Source organism: Saccopteryx bilineata, chromosome 7 (assembly GCF_036850765.1).
Source record: "Saccopteryx bilineata isolate mSacBil1 chromosome 7, mSacBil1_pri_phased_curated, whole genome shotgun sequence".
NCBI classification, from domain to species: Eukaryota; Metazoa; Chordata; class Mammalia; order Chiroptera; family Emballonuridae; genus Saccopteryx; species Saccopteryx bilineata.
This window is the reverse complement of record NC_089496.1, coordinates 71,313,060-71,339,220: the sequence shown is the minus strand read 5'-3', so window position 1 is coordinate 71,339,220 and position 26,161 is coordinate 71,313,060. Positions and strand designations below refer to the sequence as shown.

Genomic DNA, 26,161 nt, shown 5'->3' with positions numbered 1-26,161 from the left:
TCACGTGATACATTTATCAGTCCCACCCTAAAGGCCGGTCCGTGAAAATATTTTCTGACATTAAACCGGTCCGTGGCCCAAAAAAGTTTGGGGACCACTACTGTAAATGCTGTATGATGCCATCTATATAAAGTTCAAGAACAGCCTGGCCTGTGGGGGCATAGAGGATGTGTGGAACTGGAATGCTGAGGTCCTGGGTTCGAAACCCTGGGCTTGCCAGGCCGAAACACATACTACAAGCAACCGATAACTAAAGTGAAGCAACTATGAGTTGATACTTTTGGCTCCCATCACCTCTCTCCTCTCTCTGAAAAATCAATTAAAAATAATTTTTAAATACAGTTCAAGAACAGGCAAAACATCTTCTACAGGTAAAGGTTTTCCTAGGACTTGCTAAGCAAGCTATTCCTTCTGTGCAGTCCTTTTTTGCTTTTCTACCCACATGGATGTGAAGCTGACATTTTCAAACATTTTATCACACATGCTAGTTACTTGTCTAAATGCACTATATTAATTTAATCTTCACAATAACTCTTTAAGGTGGTCTTGTTCCTATGCCCATTTTATAAGTGAGCAAACAGGTTTTCAAGGGCCAAAAAGAACTACCGGTAAGTCACAAAATTGAGCATCCGATACAAATACGCCTCTTTAGTACCTGCGTTTGTTTCTCCCGCTCTAGTAAAATAAATCAGTAGTGATACACTGAAGACCGGGAAATAGGTACTGTCCGTTGGTTCGCCAGGGCATCTTTTTATAACTACTGTACTGTGTTCACCCAAATACCCTGCCTTTCTCACTGATGAAAACCGGGACACACACGTAGAGTGAACCAGAGTACCTGGCAGGAACCCGATGAGTTAGACAAGTTCTCCGCTCCCGCAGCCCCGCCCCCTCGCCACAGCCCACCCCCGGCGTCGTTTGGACCAATCAGCGGTGCGGCCTGGCGCCCCACCTTTCCACCGGGGTTATATAATCTTGGCCCGGCGCCCTGCACTGCGCAGTCGTGGCTTGGACCTGAGCTCGCGGGACTGGAGGAACTGTGCCACCGCCCCTCCGCGCTGCGTGCCCCACGTACGCCTCTCCCCCCTCCCCCGGCGTAGCTCTGTGTCCGTGGCGGCCGGCGCTATGCGGCTGGGCCCGAGGCCCGCGGCCATGGGGCTGCTCCTCCTGCTACTATGCGCCGCGGCGTCTAGCGCTGGGGACTCGCAGGGCGAGCACCGCACCGACTACGACCGCGAGGCGCTGCTGGGCGGCCAGGTGAGGCTGGGCCGGGCTGGGAGGGCGGCCTCACTCCGCGGCTTAGTCTCTAGGCGGCCTGATCCTGGACGCCGGGCGGGACGCCGCTCGCTAGGGAACCCCCGGGGCCCGATCGCTTCTACCCTCAAGCGGGCAGGATCACCGAGGATGTGTAGGGACCGGGCCTTGGAGAATTGGTGTGAGTCGCCCCAAAATTCTCGACCAGGAGGCTTCTGGTATCCGTATTTTTCCCCACCATTTTTGCTCCATTGATAATGCTTGACCCACTGTGTGTCGCTTACCCTCCAAAGGAAGAAGTCGACGAATATGTTAAACTCACCCCCGAAGAGCAACACAAAAGACTGAAGTCAATCATAAAGAAAATTGACTTGGACTCAGATGGCTTTCTCACCGAAAGTAAGGACGTCCTACACAACTAACAGGGGACATAAACACAAACGTTTAAGAAGGGGGGTGTCTGTTGAGAGTACATTACTAGTGTTTCAACAGATTACAGAAAGGACATAATAGGTATTATTCCTGGAAATCTCAATTTCTTTTTTATTTTTACAATAAGTTTATTGGGGTGACATTGGTTATGATACATCATCTGTATATTGCATTGTGCGCCCACCACCCAAAGTAAAATATTCCCTCCCCATATATTTGACCCCCTTTACCCTTTACAATCCCCCAACCCACTTCCCTCCAATATGCCTCGAAACATTTAGACAGGGGATACCAAGTAAAACTCTGTTCTTTGTCCCTTGACCCTACATGTATGTGAAAGTCGTATCTTCCTTATTTCTCTTAAGACTTTTATCATGTGTACAACAATGAGTTTCTTTTTGGAGAAATAATGCCAAAAACCAACTTAAGGCATTGATTTATTGCTCTTTTGATTTATACTTCTTTTTATTGCTCTTTTGATATATGCCTTTTCTACTTGCTTTCTCTAAGCAAGAAGATAAGGACCTGTTGCATGTGAATTGTGTTTATCACGAATCATTACAGCTAGTAGCATCCCTAGAATCATCTTGTTGATCTTTCTTTGTAGAGATGAAGAAACTTAAGCCCAGAGGGGTAAATGCCTTTCTCAAGTGTGAAGAAGCAAGGACTAGAATCCAAATCGTCTGACCTTAATGCGATTTTTAATACCCTTCACTTAAAAATAAAAATCTGAGTGTTCTTAGATTCTGTAGTCAAAAATAATATGCACAAAATATTAAAAGAATAGTCTTAAGTAAATTGCTGTGCAGCTGCCTCTCATTGTTTAATTCAAAGTGATGAACCCTGTCAACTTTGTAAGTTGATCCTCAACAGAAATTCAGGCGCTTCTTTGCTATATAACCTGTCAGCATCTAAGGAATGAAGTTGCTGGAGAGAGAATTACAAACTGATAAATTTAAGATGTGTTGTCAATAAAATATTCACATCAGTGCCTTTAGGAATATTGAGGTTTTGGTTCTTTATACTTAAACAGCAAGAAAATCTTAGACTCTAATATCCAGTAAAAGTGGGTCCCTCTTTGGTTATACTAGAAAACACACCGAACAAATGGATTTTGAAGACTTTATGGTACCTGTCTGTAAGGCCTACATATGATCAAATATTTAATAGTAAACTTTAAAAAAATTTAAAGTTAAAAAGAACTTAGTCCAAACGTTCACTTTACAGATAAGAAAACAAAATCTTGAAAGTAAATCATCCCCTTCTGGTAAAGCTGAAGTGAACCATTGTTACTGGTTATATTGTTCTATGGTGCCATGATGAGCTCTTTTTTGGAGGGTTTTTTTTTTTTTAAGACTATTCAGTTTAGTGAGGAGAGAGAGCTCCACCAGAGGAGCTTACATTCTCTTTAAATCACATAATATAATGTGCGCTTTTAGACTCAGTCTCCAATTTTCTCAATACCTTCTGCTATTTCTATGAATACAGCTAAGCCAATTCTCATTCATTATTTGCAGACGCTGAAGTTTTTCTTTTTTCTTTTAGAGGTGGTTTAGAAATCCTCAAATATGAGAATTACATTAACATTTATTGTGTTCTGGGAAATTCTCATAGGTGAACTCAGTTCATGGATTCAGATGTCCTTTAAACACTATGCTATGCAAGAAGCAAAACAACAGTTTGTTGAATACGATAAAAACAGTGATGGGAGTGTGTCGTGGGATGAATACAACATTCAGATGTATGATCGTGTGATTGACTTTGATGAGAACACAGCTCTAGATGATGCAGAAGAGGAGTCTTTTAGGCAGGTGAGTAACTGTGCACAAGCTGCTCCTTTTGATCACATCTGTTCACTTCACCTTCCTGCCTGAATGAGCACCAGGGGGCCCGAGGTGATAGGCCCGATTGCCCTGTTCTCTGTGCAACCCCTGTTCCACTTCATTGGTCATTTTGATGGTTTCCTTTCCAGCCAGACTTAGTACTTTTATTTTGTACTACCTTGTCTCTCTTTTTCTCAGCCGTATCATTTGTCCTCATTCCCAGAATTGCTTTTTTTAGTGATTTAAAAAAAATTTTTATTTATTGACTTTAGTGAGAGAGAAAGGAGGAGACAGAGAGAGAGAGAGAAACATCAGTCTGTTCCTGTATATGCCCTGACCAGGGATCCAACCAGCAATCTTTGTGTACTGGGACTGTGTGTTAACCAGCTGAGCTATCCCACCAGGACTTTTTAGTGTATTTTTAATATGTATCCCAGTATTTTCTGTTTTATGTTATTGATCAGTCAGTGCTATAGTTACGAAGAAGACTATAAGAGGCCCATTGCCATTTTTGAACACTTTGTTTTATATAAATCATCTCTTTCAAATGTTTTTAAGTTGTAGTAAAATACACATATATAAAATTTACCATTTTAGCCATTTTTAAGTGTTTGGCTCAGTAGTCTTAAGTACATTCACATTGTTATGCAGTCAATCTCCAGAATGCTTCATCTTAAAAAGCTGAAACTAGCCTGACCAGGCGGTGGCGCAGTGGATAGAGCTTCGGACTGGGATGTGGAGGACCTAGATTCAAGACACCAAGGTCGCCAGCTTGAGCGCGGGCTCATCTGGTTTGAGCAAAGCTCACCAGCTTGGACCCAAGGTCGCTGGCTCGAGCAAGGGGTTATTCAGTCTCCTGAAGGCCCACAGTCAAGGCACATATGAGAAAGCAATCAATGAACAACTAAGGTGTCGCAACGAAAAACTAATGATTGATGCTTCTCATCTCTCTCCGTTCCTGTCTGTCTGTCCCTATCTATCCCTCTCTCTGACTCTCTGTCTCTGTAAAAATAAATAAATAAATAAATAAATAAAAACTAAACCTGTTAACTCACTGTTACCCCTCCCTCAGCATCTATTAACCAACATTCTACTTTCTGTCTGATTTTTGACTACTCTGAGTACCACACATAAGTGAAATCTTACAGCATTTGTTTTTTGTTTTTGTTTCCTTTTGTTTTGAGTTTTTTATTGTTTTGTTTTTGACTAGCTTATTTCACTCAGCATAATGTCTTCAAGGTTCATTCATGTTGTAACATATGTCAAAACTTTGGGTTTTTGGGGTTTTTTTTGTATTTTTCTGAAGCTGGAAATGGGGAGGCAGTCAGACTGACTCCCGCATGTGCCCAACCGGGATCCACCCGGCACGCCCACCAGGGGGTGATGCTCTGCCCATCTGGGGCATTGCTCTGTTGCAACCAGAGCCTTCTAGCACTTGAGGCAGAGGCCATGGAGCCATCCTCAGCGCCTGGGCCAACTTTTTGCTCCAATGGAGCCTTGGCTGCAGGAGGGGAAGAGAGTGACAGAGAGGAAGGAGAGGGGGAGGAATGGAGAAGCAGATGGGCGCTTCTCCTGTGTGCCCTGGCTGGGAATCGAACCTGGGACTTCCGCACGCCAGGCCAACGCTCTACCACTGAGCAAATCGGCCAGGGCCAGAATATACATATATATGTATGTATATACCATACTTAGTTTACCTATTCATCTATAAATGGACACTAGGTGCCTCAAATTTTTGGCTATTGTGAATAATGCTGAACCTGGGTGTGCAAATATTTGTTAGAGACCCTACTTTCCTTTTTGTGTGCGTGTGTGACAGAGACAGAGAGAGGGACAGATAGTGACAGACAGAAAGACAAAGAAATGAGAAGCATGAGTTCTTCATTGCGGCACCTTAGTTCATTGATTGCTTTCTCATATGTGCCTTGGGGGGGGGGGTTACAGCAGATCGAGTGACCTCTTGCTTAAGCCAGCGACTTTGGGCTCAAGCTGGTGAGCTTTTTGCTCAAACCAGATGAGCCCGTGCTCAAGCTGGCAACCTTGGGACTTCAAACCTGGGTCCTCTGCATCCCAGTCCGATGCTCTATCCACTCTGCCACTGCCTGGTCAGGCCCTACTTTCCATTCTTATACTTGAGTATTACCCAGAAGTGTAATTGGAATTGCTGGATCATATGGTAATGCTGTTTCATTTCTTGAGGAGTTTACAATACTGTCTTCCATAGTGAGTGCTCCTAAATAACTCAGCTTTGAAGATTCAGTATCACTGTAGTTCTGTTGTGTCTCATGGTTTCATTAGTTTAAATATAGGCTTCTTAAGCAGAGCTGAGGAAGACAAGATTTAGGAAAGACATTTATTTAGTAATTAGGACTTTTCAAGATAAATAACTTTTTAGAAATTGCTATTTCAAATACTTTTGTATTTTAAAGTTTTTTTTTTAAGATAAATTTTCATATGTGGGAAAAAATAAAACCAAGCATCTGTTACAAACTGTTATGTCCCAAAATATTAGTCAAGGGTGCCTGGAAAACATTTGAACCTCTTTAACTTACCCATGATTAGTATCTACCTTTTAGTTTTAATGGCCATCTTTCATCATTGTACATGTTATCTGTTGTAGAATTGTATTGGCCTTTTGAACTCTAGAGGCCAACACTAGCTCAAAGTTGGTCATTTCTCTGCTCACAGCTGTGCACATGCTTTGCATGTGCCTCCAGCATAGAGGTAAATGGCTCCTATCTTGCTTTCTCATACATGCCATGACCAGGAGGCTTTAGCTGAGCCAGTGATCCCTTGCTCAAGCCAGCAACCATCGGGTCATGTCTGTGATCCTACACTCAAGCTAGCAACCCCACGCTCAAGCTGATAAGCCCACGTTCAATGCAACGACCTCCAGGTTTCAAACCTGGGTCTTCAGTGTCTCAGACCGATGCTTTATCCACTGTGCCACAGCACTTTTAAGCAGGATAATTAAAGTTTGGGGACCTACCTGGCAAAAGTTTAGTTGCTTTAACTTCTAAAGCCAGCTGCTGAACGTGCATGTATAAGCAATAATTATGTAAGACAGACTCATACATGGGACTACTCAGAATTTTTTAAGACCTATATTTTTGTTCTGGCATCACAAATTATATATTTCTTCATGTCAAATCATTAGCCTACTAAAACATGGCAATTTTGTTCTGTTATATAAAAATAAATGAGCCTGACCAGGCGGTGACGCAGTAGATAGAGCGTCGGACTGGGATGCGGAAGACCCAGGTTCGAGACCCCAAGGTCGCCAGCTTGAGTGCGGGCTCATCTGGCTTGAGCAAAAAAAAGCCTACCAGCTTGGACCCAAGGTTGCTGGCTCGAGCAAGGAGTTACTCAGTCTGCTGAAGGCCTGTGGTCAAGGCACATAGGAGAAAGCAATCAATGAACAACAAAGGTGTCGCAATGTGCAACAAAAACACTAATGATTGATGCTTCTCATCTCTCTGTTCCTGTCTGTCTGTCCCTATCTATCCCTCTCTCTGACTCTCTCTCTGTCCCTGTAATTAATTAATAAATAAATAAATAAATGATTGTTTGTAGTTCCTGGCTTTTTACTACTATATGTAATGTTCTATCTTTCACTACAATACAAGGTTTTTATACAGAAGAAACAAGTGTTGAGAATTTAGAAAACAGAGTCTTTTGTGTTACCATCTTTTTATAAATTTGCAACTTCAACCCTGGCTGGTTGGCTTAGCAGTAGAGTGTCAGCCCAGTGTGTAGAAGACCCAGGTTTGATTCCCATCAGGGCACATAGGAGAAGCGACCATCTGCTTCTCTACCCTTCCCCTTTCTTTCTCTCTCTCTCTCTACCTCTACCTCCTACAGCCATGGCTCAATTGATTTGAGCAAGTTGGCCCCAGGCGCTGAGGATGAACCAGTGGCTTCAGATGGGCAGAGCATTGCCCTGTAGGGGGCTTGAGGGGTGGATACCAGTTGGGGTGTATGCAGGAGTCTGTCTCTCTGCCTCCCCACCTCTCACTTAATAAAAGAAAAAAGAAATTTGCCATTTCAGAAAAATAATCTTTTTGTGTACTGGCTGCTTGAATATGATTTGCACTTAAATTGTGTTCTTCAGATGGCTGTGAATAAAACTGCTTTCAAAGTCGCATTATTTCAGTTTATTTGAATAATCTGAGAAATGTGAAGAAAATTTCTTTCAGTTTTTTTGTTTGTTTTTTGTTTTTTTTAGAAACCTCAATTTGTTGAAAGAGATCCTTTTTTTCTAGGCAAATTTGGCCAAATTCAGCTCCCTCTGCTGAAACATGGACCTTTTTGCTCCAGATTGAAGGGTTCTTTCATAAGGAATCTAAGCACTTAGTATTTTGAATAGTGGTTTATTCAAGGAAGAACTTGATTGATACAACTAAGTACATCAAGTACTTGTTTGTCTATTTTTCCCTATGTTAAACCTAAATATAAAATTTTAATTATTTGGTCTAATTATTTAAATTATGAATATTAAATTAAAAGCAGCTATTTGGAAACAAGGTTCTGTTGTTGTTTTCTTTCCTGTCAGAATTGGGTGAGTTCTGAATGTTTAAAAGATGATTTCTTTTGGGGAATCAATCATTGTAAAAGAAATGTTATTTTCAGTAAATCAGTGCTACCTAACTTCTATTCTAGAAAATGGAAGAGAGCATTTCTTCTTAAGTGAAACATGAATTGGAAACTTCTAAAATATTTGAAATTGAGCTTTTTAAAAATGTGTAGTTTAATACACATCATTTATAGAAAAGTTATTCCCAGAAGTTCTCAAAACAGAATTCAGGCAGAATTAGCAAACTAGCACTGTTGACCTCCAGAGCTCTTTATTATAGAATTAGCTTTGAGAATTAATTAAAAGCAGCCTTGTCCCAAATAGCTGCTATTTGATTTACTACTTGAGTGTACTTTTAATTTTTTTTTAATTTATTTATTCATTTTTTTAGAGAGGAGAGGGAGAGAAAGAGAGAGAAAGAGGAAAGACAGAGAGAGAGAAGAGGGGGAGGAGCTGGAAGCATCAACTCCCATATGTGCCTTGACCAGGCAAGCCCAGGGTTTCAAACTGGCGATTTCAGCATTTCCAGGTCAACGCTTTATCCACTGTGCCACCACAGGTCAGGCTTGAGTGTATTTTTTAAAGAAGAAAGATAGGCCTGACCTGTGGTGGCACAGTGGATAAAGCATTGACCAGGAACACTTAAGTTGCCGGTTCAAAGTCCCTGGCTTGCCTGGTCAAGGCACATACAGAAGCAGCTATAAGTTAATGCTTCCCACCCCTCTGCTTTCCCCTAAAATCAATAAATAAAATCTTTTTTTTTTTTAAGCCTGACCAGGCGATGGCATAGTGAATAGAGCATCAGACTGGGATGCAGAGGACCCAGGTTTGAAATCCCAAGGTCGCCAACTTGAGCACAGGCTCATCCAGCTTGGGTGCGGGCTCACCAGCTTGAGCGTGGGGTTATGGATATGACTCTGTGGTCGCAGGCTTGAGCCCAAAGGTCGCTGGCTTAGCTGTAGGCCCCTAGTCAAGGCACATATGAGAAAGCAATAAATGAACAACTAAGGAGCTGCAGCAAAGGGTTGTTGCTTCTTATCTCTCTCCCTGTCTGTCTCTATCTGTCCCTCTCTCTCTCACTGTCATAAATAAATAATTTTTTAAAAAGGAATACATAGTCTGAATTTATTGCTTTTTGGGTATTCCAAAAATACTGAGATTGTTAAAGAAGAGAATGTGTAGTACTGTAGAAAGAACAGAATGGATCCAAATTCAATATATTTTAGCTATATTTCTGACATCTCTTTCAATAAATGATTTAATCTCAGTTTTTCTATCAGTAGTAATTTGTAACATTTATTAAATATTTAAAGTTTACTAATTGCCTAATGGCGCTTTGCATCCCAATTGCTTAATAGAACTTACAGTTTTTATTATTTATATTAAAAATTATTCCATTTACTTAAACTAAAAGAAAAATAAAACAGTTCACCCGTTTCTCCCACACCCACCTCCCTGCATCTCTGGTAACCACCAATCTATTCTCTGTGTCTATTCGCTTGGTTTTGTTTTTGGTTATGTGTTGTTTTTTTCAGCTTCCATATATAAGAAAGGTCATACAGTATTTGCCTTTTTCAGCCTGACATATTTCACTTAGCATAATGCCCTTGAGGTCCGTGCATGTTGTTACAATGTCAGAATTTCGGGGTCTTTTTATTTTTGGAGTTTTTGTTTTTGTTTTTGTTTTGGCTGAATAATAAATGTGCCACATTTTTCTTACCCAGTCACCAATGTACATTTAGGTTGTTTCTGTATCTTGGCTATTGTGAATAATGCTGCAGGGAACGTAGGGGTTCATTTATCTTTTGGATAAGTGAGAGACAGAGAGGGACAAACAAACGGGCAATGTACATTTAGGTTGTTTCTGTATCTTGGCTATTGTGAATAATGCTGCAGGGAACGTAGGGGTTCATTTATCTTTTGGATAAGTGAGAGACAGAGAGGGACAAACAAACGGGAAGAGAGATAATGAGAAGCATCAATTTGTTGCAGCACCTTAGTTATTCATTGATTGTTTTCTCATGTGCCTGGGGGGGGGAGCTTCAGCTGAGCCAGTGACCCTTTGCTTAAGCCTCTGACCTTCCACCCAAGCCAGTGACCTTTGGGCTGAAGCCAGCAACCATGGGAAGTCATTTCTATGATCCTGCACTCAACCTGGTGACTCCACGCCCAAGCCTGATGAGAGTCTATACTGGTTTCGAACCTGGGTCCTCTGCGCCCTAGGCTGATGCTCTATCCACTGCGCCACCGCCTGGTTAGGCCTGTTGTAAATTTTTAAGGAACCTTCATATTCTTTAATGGCTGCACCAATTTGTAGTCCCACCAGCAGTGCACAAGGGTTTGCTTTTCTCCACATCCTTGTGAACATTTGTCGATTTATTGATGATAGCCATTCTAGCAGGTGTGAGGTGATATTATATTGCTGTTCTAATTTACATTTCTTTGATGGTTAGTGACATTGAACATCTTTTCGTGAGTCTACTGGCCATGTGTATGTCTTTGGGAAAATATCTATTCATATCTTATGCCCATTTTTCAATCAGATTGAATTTTTTTTTGTTCTTGAGTTGTATGCGTTCTTTATATATTTTGGATATTAGTCCCTTAGCAGATACATGGTTTGCATGTAATTTCTCCCATTCAGTAGGTTGCCTTTCATTTTGTTGATGGTTTCCTCTGCTGAGCAGAAGCTTTTTAGTTTGATGTAGTGTACATGTTTATAGTTGGTTTTTGTTTTTTTTTCCTTTTGCTTTTGGCATCACATTCCAATTTTATAGTTGCGGAAACCAAAGAAGTTAAATAATTTGCCTTAGTAACACAGCTAGTAAGTGGCTTTACTGGAATTCCGATCTGAGTCTCTCTGACTCTAGAACCTGTCACTATATTGCTTCTTATTAATATTATTTGCCTAAACAGCTTTCAAAGGGATGATATGAAGATAAAATAATGTATGAATGTGTACTTTAGATATCACATGGTTGGCATTTTTCAAAGTATTTTTTATGATGACATATTATGATGAGACTTTTAAACATGTTCATTTTTTTTAATTTTTCCAGCTTCATTTAAAGGACAAGAAGCGATTTGAGAAAGCTAACCAGGATTTAGATCCTGGTTTGACTCTTGAAGAATTTATTGCTTTTGAGCATCCTGAAGAAGTTGATTATATGACGGTAAGGAAGAAAAGTTGTAAGAGAATTATTGAGTGACCAGAACTTTAAAACCTGTTTTTACTAAGTCATTAAAATGAGTTGTATAGCAACCAGAATTTTAAGAGACAGGAAGACCCAAAGTTCTCCCCATTTAAGATTAGGACTGGGAAGGAGGCTTCTGGGGGTGGGGGTCTTATTGGGAGGCTGATAGCAAAGGACTGAATTTTTTTTAATTCTAATATTATAAGCATTTTTCTCCCCCTGGCTTTCAGACTTTTTTCTGGTTTTTCAATAGTAGTAACATTTAAACTTCCTATTTAGTTTACAATGCTTGTGAAAACTTATTTAGTCTTAAAAAACATACCGTATTTGTATCTCTTTTCATGGGAAGATACAAAGTATAGCTGCATTAAGAATAGTATCATTCCTGTAATACTTAAAGGAACTACCAACTCTTCAATAATTTGTTGCACTCTAGGTTTTAGCCCACATTGATTGAGTCCTACTGACTTGGCCAACCTCTTGAGAGCATATCATATTGGAAAGTAGAGATTAATAAAACACAATAACTTTTAAAAACAGACTACACATTTATATATCAGGGACTGTTGCCTGGCATCAGCCTCCAGCTCTGTGGCTTTGAGCCCTGAATATTTGGGTGGGTGGGGGTGGATAGAGCTCCTTACTTAATAGGTCATGGGCAGATGCTGCCGCTGTGATAACAAGGTGGCAGATACATTGTCTTCCATAGCACAGTAGCAAGACAATGCCATTAGTACCATTCCTCTTGCCATTGAGGCTTTTCACTTGGCACAAAATACGACCTAGTTTAAGAGCAGTGCTGGGCACAATTAGATGAACTGCCAGAATTCGGTTGAAACAAGCTGCCTGAGCCCTGTCGTGGCAGACAGAGGATGCTGGGTCTCGTTTCTCTGGGAAGAAAGGAACAAGTTAAGAGTGAGAAGGAGAGCCTGACCTTTGGTGGCGCAGTGGATAAAGCATCGACCTGGAAATGCTGAGGTCGCCGGTTCGAAACCCTGGGCTTGCCTGGTCAAGGCACATATGGGAGTTGATGCTTCCAGCTCCTCCCCCTTCTCTCTCTCTGTCTCTCCTCTCTCTTTCTCTCTCTCTCTCTCTCTCTCTCTCTCCTCTCTAAAATGAATAAATAAAAATAAAAAAAAATAAAAATAAAAAAAAATAAAAAAAAAAAAGAGTGAGAAGGAGAATGACCAGTGATAGCAATGAAATAATTTAGGCACTGTGTGTTTTGGTCTGGAAGGCGATGTGGCAGTGGAATGAAATAGATTGATCAAAATTTGAAGAAAGAATAAATGAAATGTAGTCTAAAGAAGTATGGGAAGAGAAGAATCAGAGATGACTGAGGTTTTGAGCTTGTGCAATAGTAATAGGAAGGTAATAGCGGAATGGGGTGGGTGGGATGTTTTTTGATTGTGCTGAGTTGGAGTTGATGGCAGCACATGAGATGTGTGACCCTAATGTGGCGTCTCATTCAGAGCAGCTTCAATAATTCCTATTTGCCTTAATTGTTTATGTGTGTTCCTTCTTCCCTTTCACGTATGTTATATAGGAAAAGGCAGGGATACAAGATCGACTAAGTGATTCTATTTTGAATTAAAAGTTAGAATATTAAGAAATTTCTATTCATGTAGTTCCAAAAGTTATTTTAACCATGGCAACATTATTTAGATAATACTGTTGCCCATGAGGATTACCTGAATGAAGTAATAATCATTTTGATCAGTGACTCTTTAATTTACTGGATTACAGACTCCTTTCAAAATATGATGTAAACTATGGAATCTATCCCAGGAAAGTCACATATGCTCATACACACCCAAAGCTGGATTATAATTTCAGGAGATTCTCAGATCCTCCCTCTAAAACTAATCTTTGGCCCTCTTGGTTAGGATTTCCTGATTTCTTTATGTAAAATCTGTAATACTTGATTTAAAAAAGCAGACTTTTTTTTTTTTTTTTTTCATTTTTCTGAAGCTGGAAACAGGGAGAGACAGTCAGACAGACTCCCGCATGCGCCCGACCGGGATCCACCCAGCACGCCCACCAGGGGCGACGCTCTGCCCACCAGGGGGCGACGCTCTGCCCATCCTGGGCGTCACCATGTTGCGACCAGAGCCACTCTAGCGCCTGAGGCAGAGGCCACAGAGCCCTCCCCAGCGCCCGGGCCATCTTTGCTCCAATGGAGCCTTGGCTGCGGGAGGGGAAGAGAGAGACAGAGAGGAAAGCGCGGCGGAGGGGTGGAGAAGCAAATGGGTGCTTCTCCTGTGTGCCCTGGCTGGGAATCGAACCCGGGTCCTCCGCATGCTAGGCCGACGCTCTACCGCTGAGTCAACAGCCAGGGCCAGACTTGTTTCTAAGTGTTATTTCATACACATGTAGATGAAGCCTCTGGCTATGGCTAGAATGGTAGATTTTTAAGACTATTTTTATTACAGTTGTGATGCTAGAATCCAGAAAGAAAGGTAAGAGCTAATAGGAAGTGAGAACAGTCACGTTAACCTGTGAGGCGGTAGGCAAGGAGGAATAGGAACCCAGACAGTAGTTTAATGGCGCAGCCGAGTCATGGGGACTTGAATGTGCTTACAGGCATAGAAGGTGGAACTGACGGAGAAGCAAGGGGAGAGGCCAGAGTTAGGCGGGAAAGAAAGCACTCAGGAAACGGGAGAGGGTGGGGTCTCGGCACGGTTGAGGGCTCTGCCCTAGAAAAAGTGGGAGAGAGCTTTAGCTCCTGAGATCAAAGAGAACAGTGAATGGAGTAGAGGTAAAGGTGAGGATACAATGCTGGTAAACAAGAATGCATTTCAGAAGAACTACTGTATTTCCCCATGTATAAGACGTATCTTAATTTGGGGGCCCGAAATTTGGGAAAAAATATATTACATCAAGTTATTGAACTCAGGTTTTATTCATCATAAAAATCATACAACTCCTCATCACTGTCAAAACTCCTATCCATTAGCTTGTCCTCATCTGTGTCTGATGACGAATCACTGTCTTCAATAATGAGCTCAAAAAAAAGTGTGGAAAAGTGGGAAATGCAAGTAAAAAAATCTACAACCACTGTGTGAGACACACCCAGTTTTTAGACCCCAAATTTTTTGGAAAAGAGTGCATCTTATACATGTGAATACGGTATACCATGTTTGTAAACAAAGGAGGTCTTTGCCAAGAGCATTGGAATGAGTTGCATTAAGGCTCAAAGGAAGTAGAGGTTTCAAAGAACAGCTATAGGGTATTGTTAGGGAAACAGGCAGAGACAGACTTCCAAACTGCAGTGAGAGCCCACTGAAATGGCAAAAAGAATTTATAAGGACTAGGCTTAGATATTTATGTCTCTTAGACTTTCTGGCTCCAGAATAAAGGCAAAGGTGATGGTGCCTGATGTACTGGGTGGGGATCATCATAAGAAAAGTATGAAAGATGATACAGGAAGGTAATAAGGGACCTACTGTGGCAGCTGGCCATTAGGTCATTTTGGGTCAAGTATAAGTAGAAAGGGCATAATCTTTGGATTTGAGAGAAGAATTAGTTGGTGACAAGCTTTGATGAGCGTGTAGAACAGATTTGGAGTATGTGAGGGTAGATTTGATAGAAGGGGAAGCAAGAAGGTTGAGGTTTTGGAGGCTGGACACATTTTAGATCTGGAGGTAGAACAACAGTTCTGTGCAAAGAGAGCTAAGATAAAGATTCTGGGTTGTTAATAGATTGGAGAAAAAGGAGTTAAAGAAGATGAGGGTAGTACAAGAGATGTCATTCTTGAGAAGGCAGGGAATGGGCAGAAAACAGGAATGTGGGTTTAGTCCTGAGGTGGTTTAAGAGGGTGGAGTAGAGTTCTTAGCTACAGAGGCCTAAGGATGGTGAATTTAAAGTTACATAATATTGGTGTTTTATTCCTGCTTCTAAACTCCAGTGTTTGCAAGCATAAGTCAAAATGATTATTACTTAAGTTATTCTGTAGTAGAAGTGATTCAGGTGGTGGTAGGATTTAAAATGTTGTTACTAATTTATTTTATGCAATAGGAATTTGTCATTCAGGAGGCTTTAGAAGAACATGACAAAAATGGTGATGGATTTGTGAGTTTGGAAGAATTTCTTGGTGACTACAGGCGGGATCCTGGTAAGTAGCCAAGGGGTGTGTGGAAGGAGGGGAACAAATGGAATTAAAGAAGAAAGTGGAACAGCCTGGCCTGTGGTGGCGCAGTGGCTAGAGCATTGACCTGGAACCCTAAGGTCGCCAGTTCGAAACCCTGGGCTTGCCTGGTCAAGGCACATATGACAAGCAAGCAATGAACAGCTAACGTGAAGCAACTATGTGTTGATAGTTCTTGCTCCCCTCCCTCCATAAAATCAATAAATAAAATCTTTAAAAGATAAAAGAAAATGGAACAAGAAGAGCTTGCCTGATTCTACTTGTTCTGCCAAGTTAAAAATAACACAAGTGAAACAAAGGGACACACAGCTTATCTGAGAATGCTGTTTTGCTCACTTTAGTCCTGTGTCTAGATTCAAACATATGTCTTCCGTTTCAGACAGATAAAATGTGATTATCAAATCATATGAGAGAGAAAGTAAAGGTTGGTATTTTTAAACAAAATCCTATCTTTGGATGTAAATCTTAGAAATATAAAATAAATACCAGTGTAGACTGATGGTGACTTATGATTGTTTGAGATTTGAGTTTATATATGTAGCCTTTTCTAAGAGCAGCTGTCTTTTCTTCAGAATTGTTGCTTAAAAGCATCCTTTATGGCCCTGGCCGGTTGGCTCAGTGGTAGAGCGTCGGCCTGGTGTGCAGGAGTCCCGGGTTCGATCCCTGGCCAGGGCACACAGGAGAAGCGCCCATCTGCTTCTCCACCCCTCCCCCTCTCCTTCCTCTCTGTCTCTCTCTTCCCCTCCCGCAGCCAAGGCTCCATTGGAGCAAAGTTGGCCCGGGCGCTGAGGATGGCTCTGTGGCCTCTGCCTCAGGCGCTAGAATGGCTCTGGTTGCAACAGAGCGATGCCCCAGATGGGCAGAGCATCACCCCTGATGGGTGTGCCAGGTGGATCCCCGTTGGGCGCATGCGAGAGTCTGTCTGACTGCCTCCCCGTTTCCAACTTCAGAAAAATACAAAAAAAAAAAGCATCCTTTATGCCTAACCGGGAGGTGGCGCAGTGGATAGAGTGTCAAACTGGGATGTAGAAGACCCAGGTTTGAGACCCCGAGGTCGCCAGCTTGAGCAAGGGCTCATCTGGTTTGAGCAAAAGCTCACCAGCTTAAGCCCAAGGTCGCTGGCTCGAGCAAGGGGTTACTCGGTCTGCTGAAGGCCCGCGGTCAAGGCACATATGAGAAAGCAACCAATGAACTTTTAAGGTGTTGCAATGCGCAACAAAAAACTAATGATTGATTCTTCTCATCTCTCCGTTCCTGTCTGTCTATCCCTCTCTCTGACTCTTTCTCTGTCTCTGTAAAAAAATAAATAAAAAAAAATTTAAAGCATCCTTTATAATGTCACGTGACCAGGCAGTAGCACAGTGGATAGAGCGTTGGACTGGGACACAGAGGACCCAAGTTCGAAACCCAAAGGTTGCCGGCTTGAGCGAGGGCTCATCTGGCTTGAGTGCGGGCTCACCAGCTTGAGTGTGGGGTTGTTGGCTTGAGCCCAAAGGTCAGTGGCTTGAGCAGGGGGTCACTTGTTCTATTGTAGCCCCCGGTCAACGCACATATGAAAAAGCAATCAGTGAACAACTGAGGTGCTGCAACGAAGAGTTGATGCTTCTCATCTCTCTCCCTTCCTGTCTGTCTGTCCATCCCTATCTGTCCCTCTCTCTGTCTCTTTCTCTGTCCCTGTCACACACGCAAAACATCCCTATTGTCAGCATCATGTTAAAATTACACATGAGCCTGACCTGTGGTGGTGCAGTGGATAAAGCGTCGACCTGGAAATGCTGAGGTTGCCGGTTCGAAACCTTGGGCTTGCCTGGTCAAGGCACATATGGGAGTTGATGCTTCCAGCTCCTCCCCCCTTCTCTCTCTCTGTCTCAAATTACACATGACATAACTATAAGAACACATAGGAAGCTTTATATAGTCATGATATACATAAAAACATTACTCAGATCAAATCTGGGAATACTAGATACCAGAGCAAGTAGCAGCAGTTAATAAAATTACTAGTTTGTGCCTGACCAGGCGGTGGCGCAATGGATAGAGTGTCGGACTGGGATGCAGAGGACCCAGGTTCAAAACCCCGCAGTCAGCCCTGGCCGATTGGCTCAGCGGTAGAGCGTCGGCCTGGCGTGCGGGGGACCCGGGTTCGATTCCCGGCCAGGGCACATAGGAGAAGCGCCCATTTGCTTCTCCACCCCCCTCCCCTCCTTCCTCTCTCTCTCTCTTCCCCTCCCGCAACCAAGGCTCCATTGGAGCAAAGATGGCCCGGGCGCTGGGGATGGCTCCTTGGCCTCTGCCCCAGGCGCTAGAGTGGCTCTGGTTGCGACAGAGCGATGCCCCGGAGGGGCAGAGCGTCGCCCCTGGTGGGGGTGCCGGGTGGATCCCGGTCGGGCGCATGCGGGAGTCTGTCTGACTGTCTCTCCCCTTTCCAGCTTCAGAAAAATACAAAAAAAAACACAAAAAAAACCCCGCAGTCTCCAACTGAAGCGCGGGTTCATCTGGCTTGAGCAAAGCGCACCAGCTTGAGCCCAAGGTCACTCCCTTGAGCAAGGGGTTGCTCGGTCTGCTGTAGCCTCTGGGTCAGGGCATATATGAGAAAGCAATCAATGAATAACTAAAGTGCCACAATGAAGAATTGATGCTTCTCATCTCTCTCTCTTCTTGTCTGTCCGTCCGTCCCTATCTACCCCTCTCTCTGAGTCTGTCTCTGTCAAATAAAAAAAAAATTTAAATAAAAAAAAATTCCTAGTTTGTGATAGTGCACAATGATTTAAAAACTCGGAGTTGTTTAGACCCGTGTATCACTTTTAAAAATTACTATGTAGTTGGTACTTATTTTAGCACTTTTCAGTTAAGTGTTTCTGTTTCTTTGGGCATCCTTTATCTAGTAAGCTTTAAATTATTCCCTATATTCTAGGCATATATCGAACTTATTATTAGGTACCTCTGATGTTCTTGTGTATGTATATTTGTTTTGGGTTTATTTTTTATATTAAGCAGCAAATGAAGATCCAGAGTGGATACTTGTTGAAAAAGATAGATTCCTGAATGATTATGACAAAGATACTGATGGCAGGCTTGATCCTCAAGAGCTGTTGTCCTGGGTCGTCCCCAATAACCAGGGCATTGCCCAGGAAGAGGTGAGTGACACCGAATGACTAATCTTGCCTTGCATGTTTGGTGCTATTAATAGGAAGTTCAAAATTTTAAGCTAGAGAGAGAAGTAATTAAGTTACTTATTTAGTTAGAATCATCAATGCATGCTATTTTTTTTTTTGCATTTTTCTGAAGCTGGAAACAGGGAGAGACAGTCAGACAGACTCCCGCATGCGCCTGACCGGGATCCACCGGCACGCCCACCAGGGGGTGACGCTCTGCCCACCAGGGGGCGATGCTCTGCCCATCCTGGGCGTCGCCATGTTGCGACCAGAGCCACTCTAGCGCCTGGGGCAGAGGCCACAGAGCCATCCCCAGCGCCCGGGCCATCTTTGCTCCAATGGAGCCTTGGCTGCGGGAGGGGAAGAGAGAGACAGAGAGGAAGGCACGGCGGAGGGGTGGAGAAGCAAATGGGCACTTCTCCTATGTGCCCTGGCCGGGAATCGAACCCGGGTCCTCCGCACGCTAGGCCGACGCTCTACTGCTGAGCCAACCAGCCAGGGCCCCCATGCTATTTCTTGATTGAAATCTATGAACTGTTTTAGATTGTCAAGGGGACAGGAAAGTTAAGATTGTACCATGTATTAATTTGACCGTACATGAATACAATAGTAAAGTTGTATTTACCTATAGGGGCTCAAAATGGGTTATATTCATTTTGCCTAACTTTTAGATATCCTGAATTGGATTTGCATTGAAAGGTGCAGAACCCAGCAGAAATTAAGAAAGGACATAATGAGAGAAGCTGTAGACAGACCTGGTTACAATGTGTAATAATTTTAGATACTTAGCAATAATGAGTACCTAAATGGAATAATAATCATTTTTTTGTAATAATCATTTTGATCAATGATTCTTAACTTTTATTGGTCACAGACGCCTTTAAAAAGATGATGCAAACTCTGAATGAATAAAAATATGAACGGTTTTGACAAAGCCCATTAAAATGTGAACATCTTACTGAAAATACTTATTACACTTGACACCTTTTTGTTTTGTGCTGAAGGCTCTTCATCTCATCGATGAAATGGATCTGAATAGTGACAGAAAGCTCTCAGAAAGAGAGATTCTGGAGAACCAGGACTTGTTTCTGACCAGTGAAGCCACAGATTATGGCCGACAGCTTCATGATGAATATTTCTATCATGATGAGCTTTAATTCCCAGCACACCTGTGTAGAGTGCCAGCTCCTTTTATAATTTGTTACCAGCATTACTTTTGTGATCAAGTATCGATGAGGTTATTTTCTACTCTGAAGTCTTACCACAGGCAAATGTATCTTAACATAGATGATAATTTTGACCTTTTAAGAGAAAAACAAAACCAAACCCTGATATTTATTTCAAAATGTATTGAAGAAATGAAACAATATTGTGCCATGTGACAGCAGACTTTTCTAAATCCTTCATCTGTTTGGTACTGTATTGTAGAATATTTTGAGTTCTATTTCCATACTTGAAAAAAATGGAAGATTTTAGAGATGCCTAAATAATATTAAAGGAGTATGTGACTGAGCTATCCATTTTTGTTTGTTTAAGTAGCATTAATTTTTGGAACTGACCAGAGGACACTGTTTTTAGATTTAGCATTTTGTTTTAAAAACCTTTAAAGGAACCTATAGAAGGACTTATACCTCACATATAAGCTGAGTAGTTCGCTTAATTTTAAAATGGTTTCTATAAAGCGTTTTATTGTATGAAATAGAACTTTATATTTTTGCATATGTGTAGATAGTTATTATATTTAATGTGTAACTATAGGTCTATTGTGTATGGAATTTGATATTATCTAGAACTCTTTCTTTTTTGACTGATTAAAAACGAAATGTCCTATCTTTTTAAATGTTTGTTTTTTCTTAATCTTCCTGAATTTAGCATTGGTTTTGTTTTATTATACACTGTCCTGCTTCATCCATTCCAGTATTTGGGTACTGAGTGTTCCAAAACTGTTAAGTCATTCCTTTTTTTTTTTTTTTTTTGATTGATTATGAGAGAGAAACAGGAAGAAAGAGAGGGAGGAGAGAGATGAAAAGCATCAACTCACAGTTTCTTCACTTCGGTTGTTCACTGATTGCTTCTCATATATTCCTTGACTGGCAGCTCTAGCTGAGCCTGTGACCCCCATGCCCAAGCTGGCAAGCCTGTACTCAAGCTATAACCTCAAGGGTTTTGAACCAGGGACCCCAGAGTCCCAGGTCGAAGCTTTATTCACTGCGCCAACGGTCAGGAAAGAAACTTCGATATTCTTTTTTCTTTTTTTTTATCCCAGAGAGAGGGATAGATAAGGACAGACAAACGGAGAGAGATGAGAAGCATCAATCATTAGTTTTTTGTTGCGACACCTTAGTTTATTGATTGCTTTCTCATATGTGCCTTAACCACGGGGCTACAGCAGACCGAGTAACCCCTTGCTTGAGCCAGCGGCCTTGGGTCCAAGCTGTGAGCTTTGCTCAAACCAGATGAGCCTGCGCTCAAGCTGGCAACCTCGGGGTCTCGAACCTGGGTCCTCCGCATCCCAGTCCAATGCTGTATCCACTGCGCCACTGCCTGGTCAGGCTTGGTATTCTTAAAATCTGGTAAAAGGTGTGTTTCTGAAAGGCAGAGGTGAAACAAGGCAAATCCGTATGGCAAACTTACCAGCCACTGTGGGCAGAAAACATACTCCTTTAAGGTGAGGGTTTTGGTTGTGCAGGGTGGGAACTCGAAAGAGAGGCAGAGAGAGAGAAGGAAAAAAAGACCCCCAGTTGGGAGGGGAGGAGAGAAACAAGATGCAGTTTCCTGGAGACAGGATTACAAAAAGAGCTGCAAACTGCAGCTGCTTGCTGCCTGCTGCTCCCTGGTTGCAAGTCTGGCAGGCACAGCGCCTGTGAAAGGAAGAGACCCCCACTCTCACCAAAAGCTGATGCTGGGTGGCACGGATGCCAAGGGAGTCCTCAACCGGATCCAGGTTCTTGCCGCAGAAAAATAAAGAATTCAGGAGTGTGACAGAGGATTTAGCAAAGCACATTAAATTTATTAATATGTTAGCATATGCCCTGGCCAGATAGCTATGTTAATGAGAGCATTGTCCCAAAGGCACAAAGGTTGCCAGTTCGATCCCCAGTCAGGGCACACGCAGGAACAGATTGATGTTTCTGTCTCTTTAAAGTCAATAAAATAGCCTGACCAGGTGGTGGCACAGTGGATAGAGCGTCGGACTGGGATGCAGAGGACCCAGATTTGAGACCGCAAGGTCGCCAGCTTGAGCGCGGGCTCATCTGGTTTGAGCAAAGCTCACCAGCTTGGACCCAAGGTCGCTGGCTTGAGCAAGGGGTTACTTGGTCTGCTGTAGCCTCACGGTCAAGGCACATATGAGAAAGCAATCAATGAACAACTAAGGTGTCGCAGTGAAAAACTGATGATTGATGCTTCTTATCTCCCTCTGTTCCTGTCTGTCTGTCCCTCTCTATCCCTCTCTCTCTCTATCTCTAAAAAATAAATAAATAAAATTAAAGTCAATAAAATAAACATTTTAATAAATTTTTTAAATGGTAGCATACAATTGAAAGTGGGCAACCTCAGAGGAAGAGACCCGCTATGTGGTCTGGGTAGAAGGTTTTTATTAAATGTGGGCAAGAGGGGGATAGGGTGGTCCTTGGTTCTGATGCTGGGGCGGCGGGGTGACTGCTGACCTGGCTCAGTTTTGTCCCTTGTCTCCACACAGCAATTTCTCTTTGGTCTTCTCAATTACAGGAAATTGGGAGAGTGGGGGACAGGTGGTCAGAGAAGTCACATATATGATGTTTCAGCCAAGACCAAAAGGGGGTGGAGTGAAGCACAAGGCCTTTGTCCCCTCTCCTGCCTCAGAGGTGCCCCCCCTTACAGAAGGAGCCAGAGTTGGAAGGAAGAGATCTGAGCCTCAGAAGTTCTGACTCCGCCTCTCAGTTTATGTTCTCCTTAAGAGTCTGCTTACTGCCCTGGCCAAATAGCTCACTTGGTTAGACCATTGTCCTGATACACCAGGGTTTTGGGTTTGATCCCTGGTCAGGGCACATACAAGAATCAACCAATAAGTGCCTGGGTAAGTGAGCAACACATCAGTGTTCCTGTCTCTCCCCTCCTCTCTAAAATCAATTAAAAAATTTTTTTTAAAGAGTCTGCTTACTAAGAGAAAATATTTCCTTTATTTGAAATATGTAGGCTAACAATTCAATTCACAGAATTTTTTGTAACAATACAGAGATAGAAGCTGAAATTGTGAAACTTTCAGAAAAGTGAGGAAGCTAGTAGTTCTCAAAACCACAATCACTCCCAGTTAACAACTGTGGTAACTAGGCTCAGAGAGAATGAGGAACTTTCCAAGAGTGTGCAGGTTAGAACAGAAACCCATCCTGTCCTGTAATGCCAGAGTTGTGCTCATGGACTCGGCCTGTTTGTGTCTGCTCCATTCCTCCTCAGAAGCATAAGTCAGAATTCCAGTGACTGCCTTAGTTTGCCAGGAATGTTGTAACAAAATAACACAGACTGAGTGGTTTAAACCAGTGGTTTTCAACCTTTTTAACACTTGGGGATCGGGGAAAATAGAATTATTTTGGGGACTGCTAAGGCAGAAATCACACTGAGCATAAGCATATTGGACTAAGTTTGCAGAAGAAGACATGGAGACTGGTAAGAAGGGCAGAGGCGAGGAAAGGGCTGGCCCCATGTCCAGGGGGTGGTTGTGGCCCCAGGATTCACTCCCTCTGCAGAGGAGCGGGGACTTGCAACACCAAGCAGGGATCCCTGGCCCACAGAGGTGGAGGTGGGAAGACAGGAAGAGGAGCCCAAAAAGAAATTGGTGAAAACCAGAGGAAACAGAGTGGAGACAAGCCCTCCCATTGCTCCAGTAACAGCACAGGGAGAGTGTACTCCTCCCCCCCACCCCCTGCTGCTGGTGTGGCCACTCTGCTGCTCGGTCCTGCAGGTGACAACCAGCAGTGAATTTGGGGATGCTCTTTCTCCAGACAGGCACGTGGGAGACATACAGTGAGTGGGTGGGAAGGCTTTGGAAAAAAGGCCCATCTCCCCCATCGTGAGCACACAGCTGGTGCCCTTTGCCCCCCCCACACACACACCTGGAGGGACGCTAGGCTGAATTCGTGGTGCGAAGGGAGAAAGGACAGCAGTGTGGAGCTGGGACTTTGTAATTGTGTGCATAGCCCGCTGCATGCAGAGAAAGGACATGGTGCAGAGGCGGAACCTGCTGTGGTTTTGGAAGGAGAGCAGGACTAGAGACACATGGGGACACTCGAGTTTGCTGGTCTGGGGGGAAGATGTGTGGGACATGGTCACCAGGAGTCCTGTGCTGAGTCATTCTCCGGTGTCACAGCTGCCATCTTTCTTGGGTGCAGCACTGCCCTCTGAATAACACCGGTCTTGGGGAAACCAACCGTCCCACCCCCTGGAATCCCTCTTGCCTCACCCTGCGGAGACTAGGTCCTGCTGAGGGGTCTGGCCTGGGGTACAGTGTGGAGGCCTGGATAGACTCATGGGACGACAGTGACTCAGTTATCAGTGCACCCCGCACACTGTTTTGTGAACGATTGGTGTTTCCCCTCAGGAGATTCCATAGAAACACCCTCCTCATTGCAAAGGGTCAGACTGAGACCAGAGGCTCTGGAGTGGACGATGTACCCACCATCTTCCCTAAAGCCTAACAGGCCCCGCCCCCGCAGGAGAAAGCCACTGGCCCGTCCTCTGGCCTCCACCAGAAGCTCTTTCGGAGGCTGGCCTCAGCGTGCAGCTTGGTCCTTCTAGCACGCACTTAAACTCGGCAGAGGCAGCTACAAACAATCGCTTGTAGCTCCAAACAGGTTGTGGAAGGCCAATCTCAGGCAGTGTCTCATATTGGCCTGCACCAAACTCCCTCCCAAGAGGCCCAGAACCATCACACCCAGAGGCCAGATTCAGAGAACAGCAGCATGGGGTCCAATTAGCTTCATAAACAGCATATCCAAAGGGAGATCTGATCATTCACAAAACCCAGCTGAGGCCAATTCTGCTTCCTGTGGTCAGCACCTGCAGAGCAGCCCACACACTTTGGTTGTGGTACAGCCTCACAGTCAGCCAGCCTGAGGCCTGAACTGATGCACAATGGGTCAAAAGCAATCAAGTCAAGCCTGACCTGCGGTGGTGCAGTGGATAAAGCGTTGACCTGGAACGCTGAGGTTGCCGGTTCGAAACCCTGGGCTTGTCTGGTCAAGGGACATATGGGAATTGATGCTTCCTGCTCCTTGCTCTTCCTCTCTCTCCTCTCTAAAATGAATTTTTTAAAAAAGCAATCAAGTCTCTATTACAACAGGAGGAAACACAAAACTCACACAAGGGTCATTCCTGGGACACCCAGCTCAGTTGATCAAGGAGACTGCACCACTGGACCCAACAGAATACCTACTACATAATGCCACCCACGAAGACTAGGAATCACAGCAGATCTAGCTAATACAAAGAAACAAACACCACCTGACCTTGGTGGCGTGGTGGATAAAGCATTGACCTGGAAGGCTGAGGTCACCGGTCTGGGCTTACCCAGTCAAGGCACATTTGAGAGTTGATACTTCCTACTCCTCCCCCTTTTCTCTTTCTCTCTCCTCTCTACAATGAATAAAGTCTTTTTTTTTTTTAAAGAAATTATTCCTTTATTTTGCAAGATTGTTTTTTCAGTTTGACTTTTTTTCTTTTTTTTTTTTACAGAGACAGAGAGTGAGTCAGAGAGAGGGATAGACAGGGACAGACAGGAGCGGAGAGAGATGAGAAGCATCAATCATTAGTTTTTCATTGTGCATTGTTCATTGATTACTTTCTCAAATGTGCCTTGACTGCAGGCTTTCAGCAGACCGAGTAACCCCTTGCTGGAACCAGCGACCTTGGGTTCAAGCTGGTGGGCTTTTTGCTCAAACCAAATGAGCCCATGCTCAAGCTGGCGACCTCGGGGTCTCGAACCTGGGTGTTTTGCATCCCAGTCTGACGCTCTATCCACTGCGCCACCACCTGGTCAGGCAATGAATAAAGTCTTAAAACATTTTTTAATTTAAAAAGAAACACAAAGAGGCAGCCAAAAAATGAGGAGAAAAAGAAATGGGCCCCAAATGACATAACAGGAGAAATCTCCAGAAAAAGAGCTACATGAAAGGGAGATAAGCAATTTATCAGATATAGAATTCTAAGTAATGGTTATACAGATGCTCAAAGAACAAAGTGGGGCCTGACCTGTATTGGCACCATAGGTAAAGTGTCGACCTGGAATGCTGAGCTCATTGGTTAGAAACCCCAGCTTGCCTGATCAAGGCACATCTGAGAAGCACTACAAATTGATGCTTTCTGCTCCCCCACCCTTGTCACACTCCCCTTGCCTGCTCCTAAGGAGCCCTAGAAGTCTCAGTTCTGTTGAGTGGGGAGTCCCCAAGCAGTTGTATGTGAGGGGGAAGGGTGAGCAGTCTGCATGGCAGCCACAAACTGGCTTCTGGTGACCAGGCTGGGAAAGCTGAGTTCACTAGGCACACTCCTTTTGGACTGGAAAACATAGCCGGGCACTGCCCTTAGTGGAAGGGGAAAGTTTTCTTGATCCT

General features: G+C 43.4%; 1 protein-coding gene across 3 annotated transcripts; it reads left to right on the top strand.

Annotated features, from left to right (window-relative positions):
* The first annotated feature begins 1,008 nt into the window (after nucleotides 1-1,008).
* On the top strand, nucleotides 1,009-22,669 carry RCN2 (reticulocalbin 2). Of its 3 annotated transcripts, none has more exons than XM_066239902.1 (7): nucleotides 1,009-1,257; nucleotides 1,548-1,653; nucleotides 3,301-3,497; nucleotides 11,142-11,255; nucleotides 15,294-15,390; nucleotides 18,418-18,560; nucleotides 22,308-22,669. In XM_066239902.1, exons 1-7 carry the CDS (start codon nucleotides 1,126-1,128, stop codon nucleotides 22,353-22,355), a joined length of 837 nt encoding a protein of 278 aa, XP_066095999.1. In that variant the 5' UTR covers nucleotides 1,009-1,125; the 3' UTR covers nucleotides 22,356-22,669. The 3 variants fall into 3 exon arrangements, with proteins under 3 accessions (XP_066095999.1, XP_066095998.1, XP_066095996.1); XM_066239901.1 differs by lacking the exon at nucleotides 22,308-22,669 and adding an exon at nucleotides 19,583-20,418 and having other exon boundaries at nucleotides 18,421-18,560; XM_066239899.1 differs by lacking the exon at nucleotides 22,308-22,669 and adding an exon at nucleotides 19,583-20,418.
* Nucleotides 22,670-26,161: the final 3,492 nt, after the last annotated feature.

What these genes read in the sequence shown, in the direction of transcription:
- RCN2 (XM_066239899.1), top strand. Translation starts at nt 1,126, where the DNA reads ATGCGGCTGGGCCCGAGGCCCGCGGCCATGGGGCTGCTCCTCCTGCTA. An exon ending in AGATGGCTTTCTCACCGAAA is followed by an intron (nt 1,654 to 3,300) that starts GTAAGGACGTCC and finishes AAATTCTCATAG; the next exon opens with GTGAACTCAGTTCATGGATT. An exon ending in AAGAAGTTGATTATATGACG is followed by an intron (nt 11,256 to 15,293) that starts GTAAGGAAGAAA and finishes TTTATGCAATAG; the next exon opens with GAATTTGTCATTCAGGAGGC.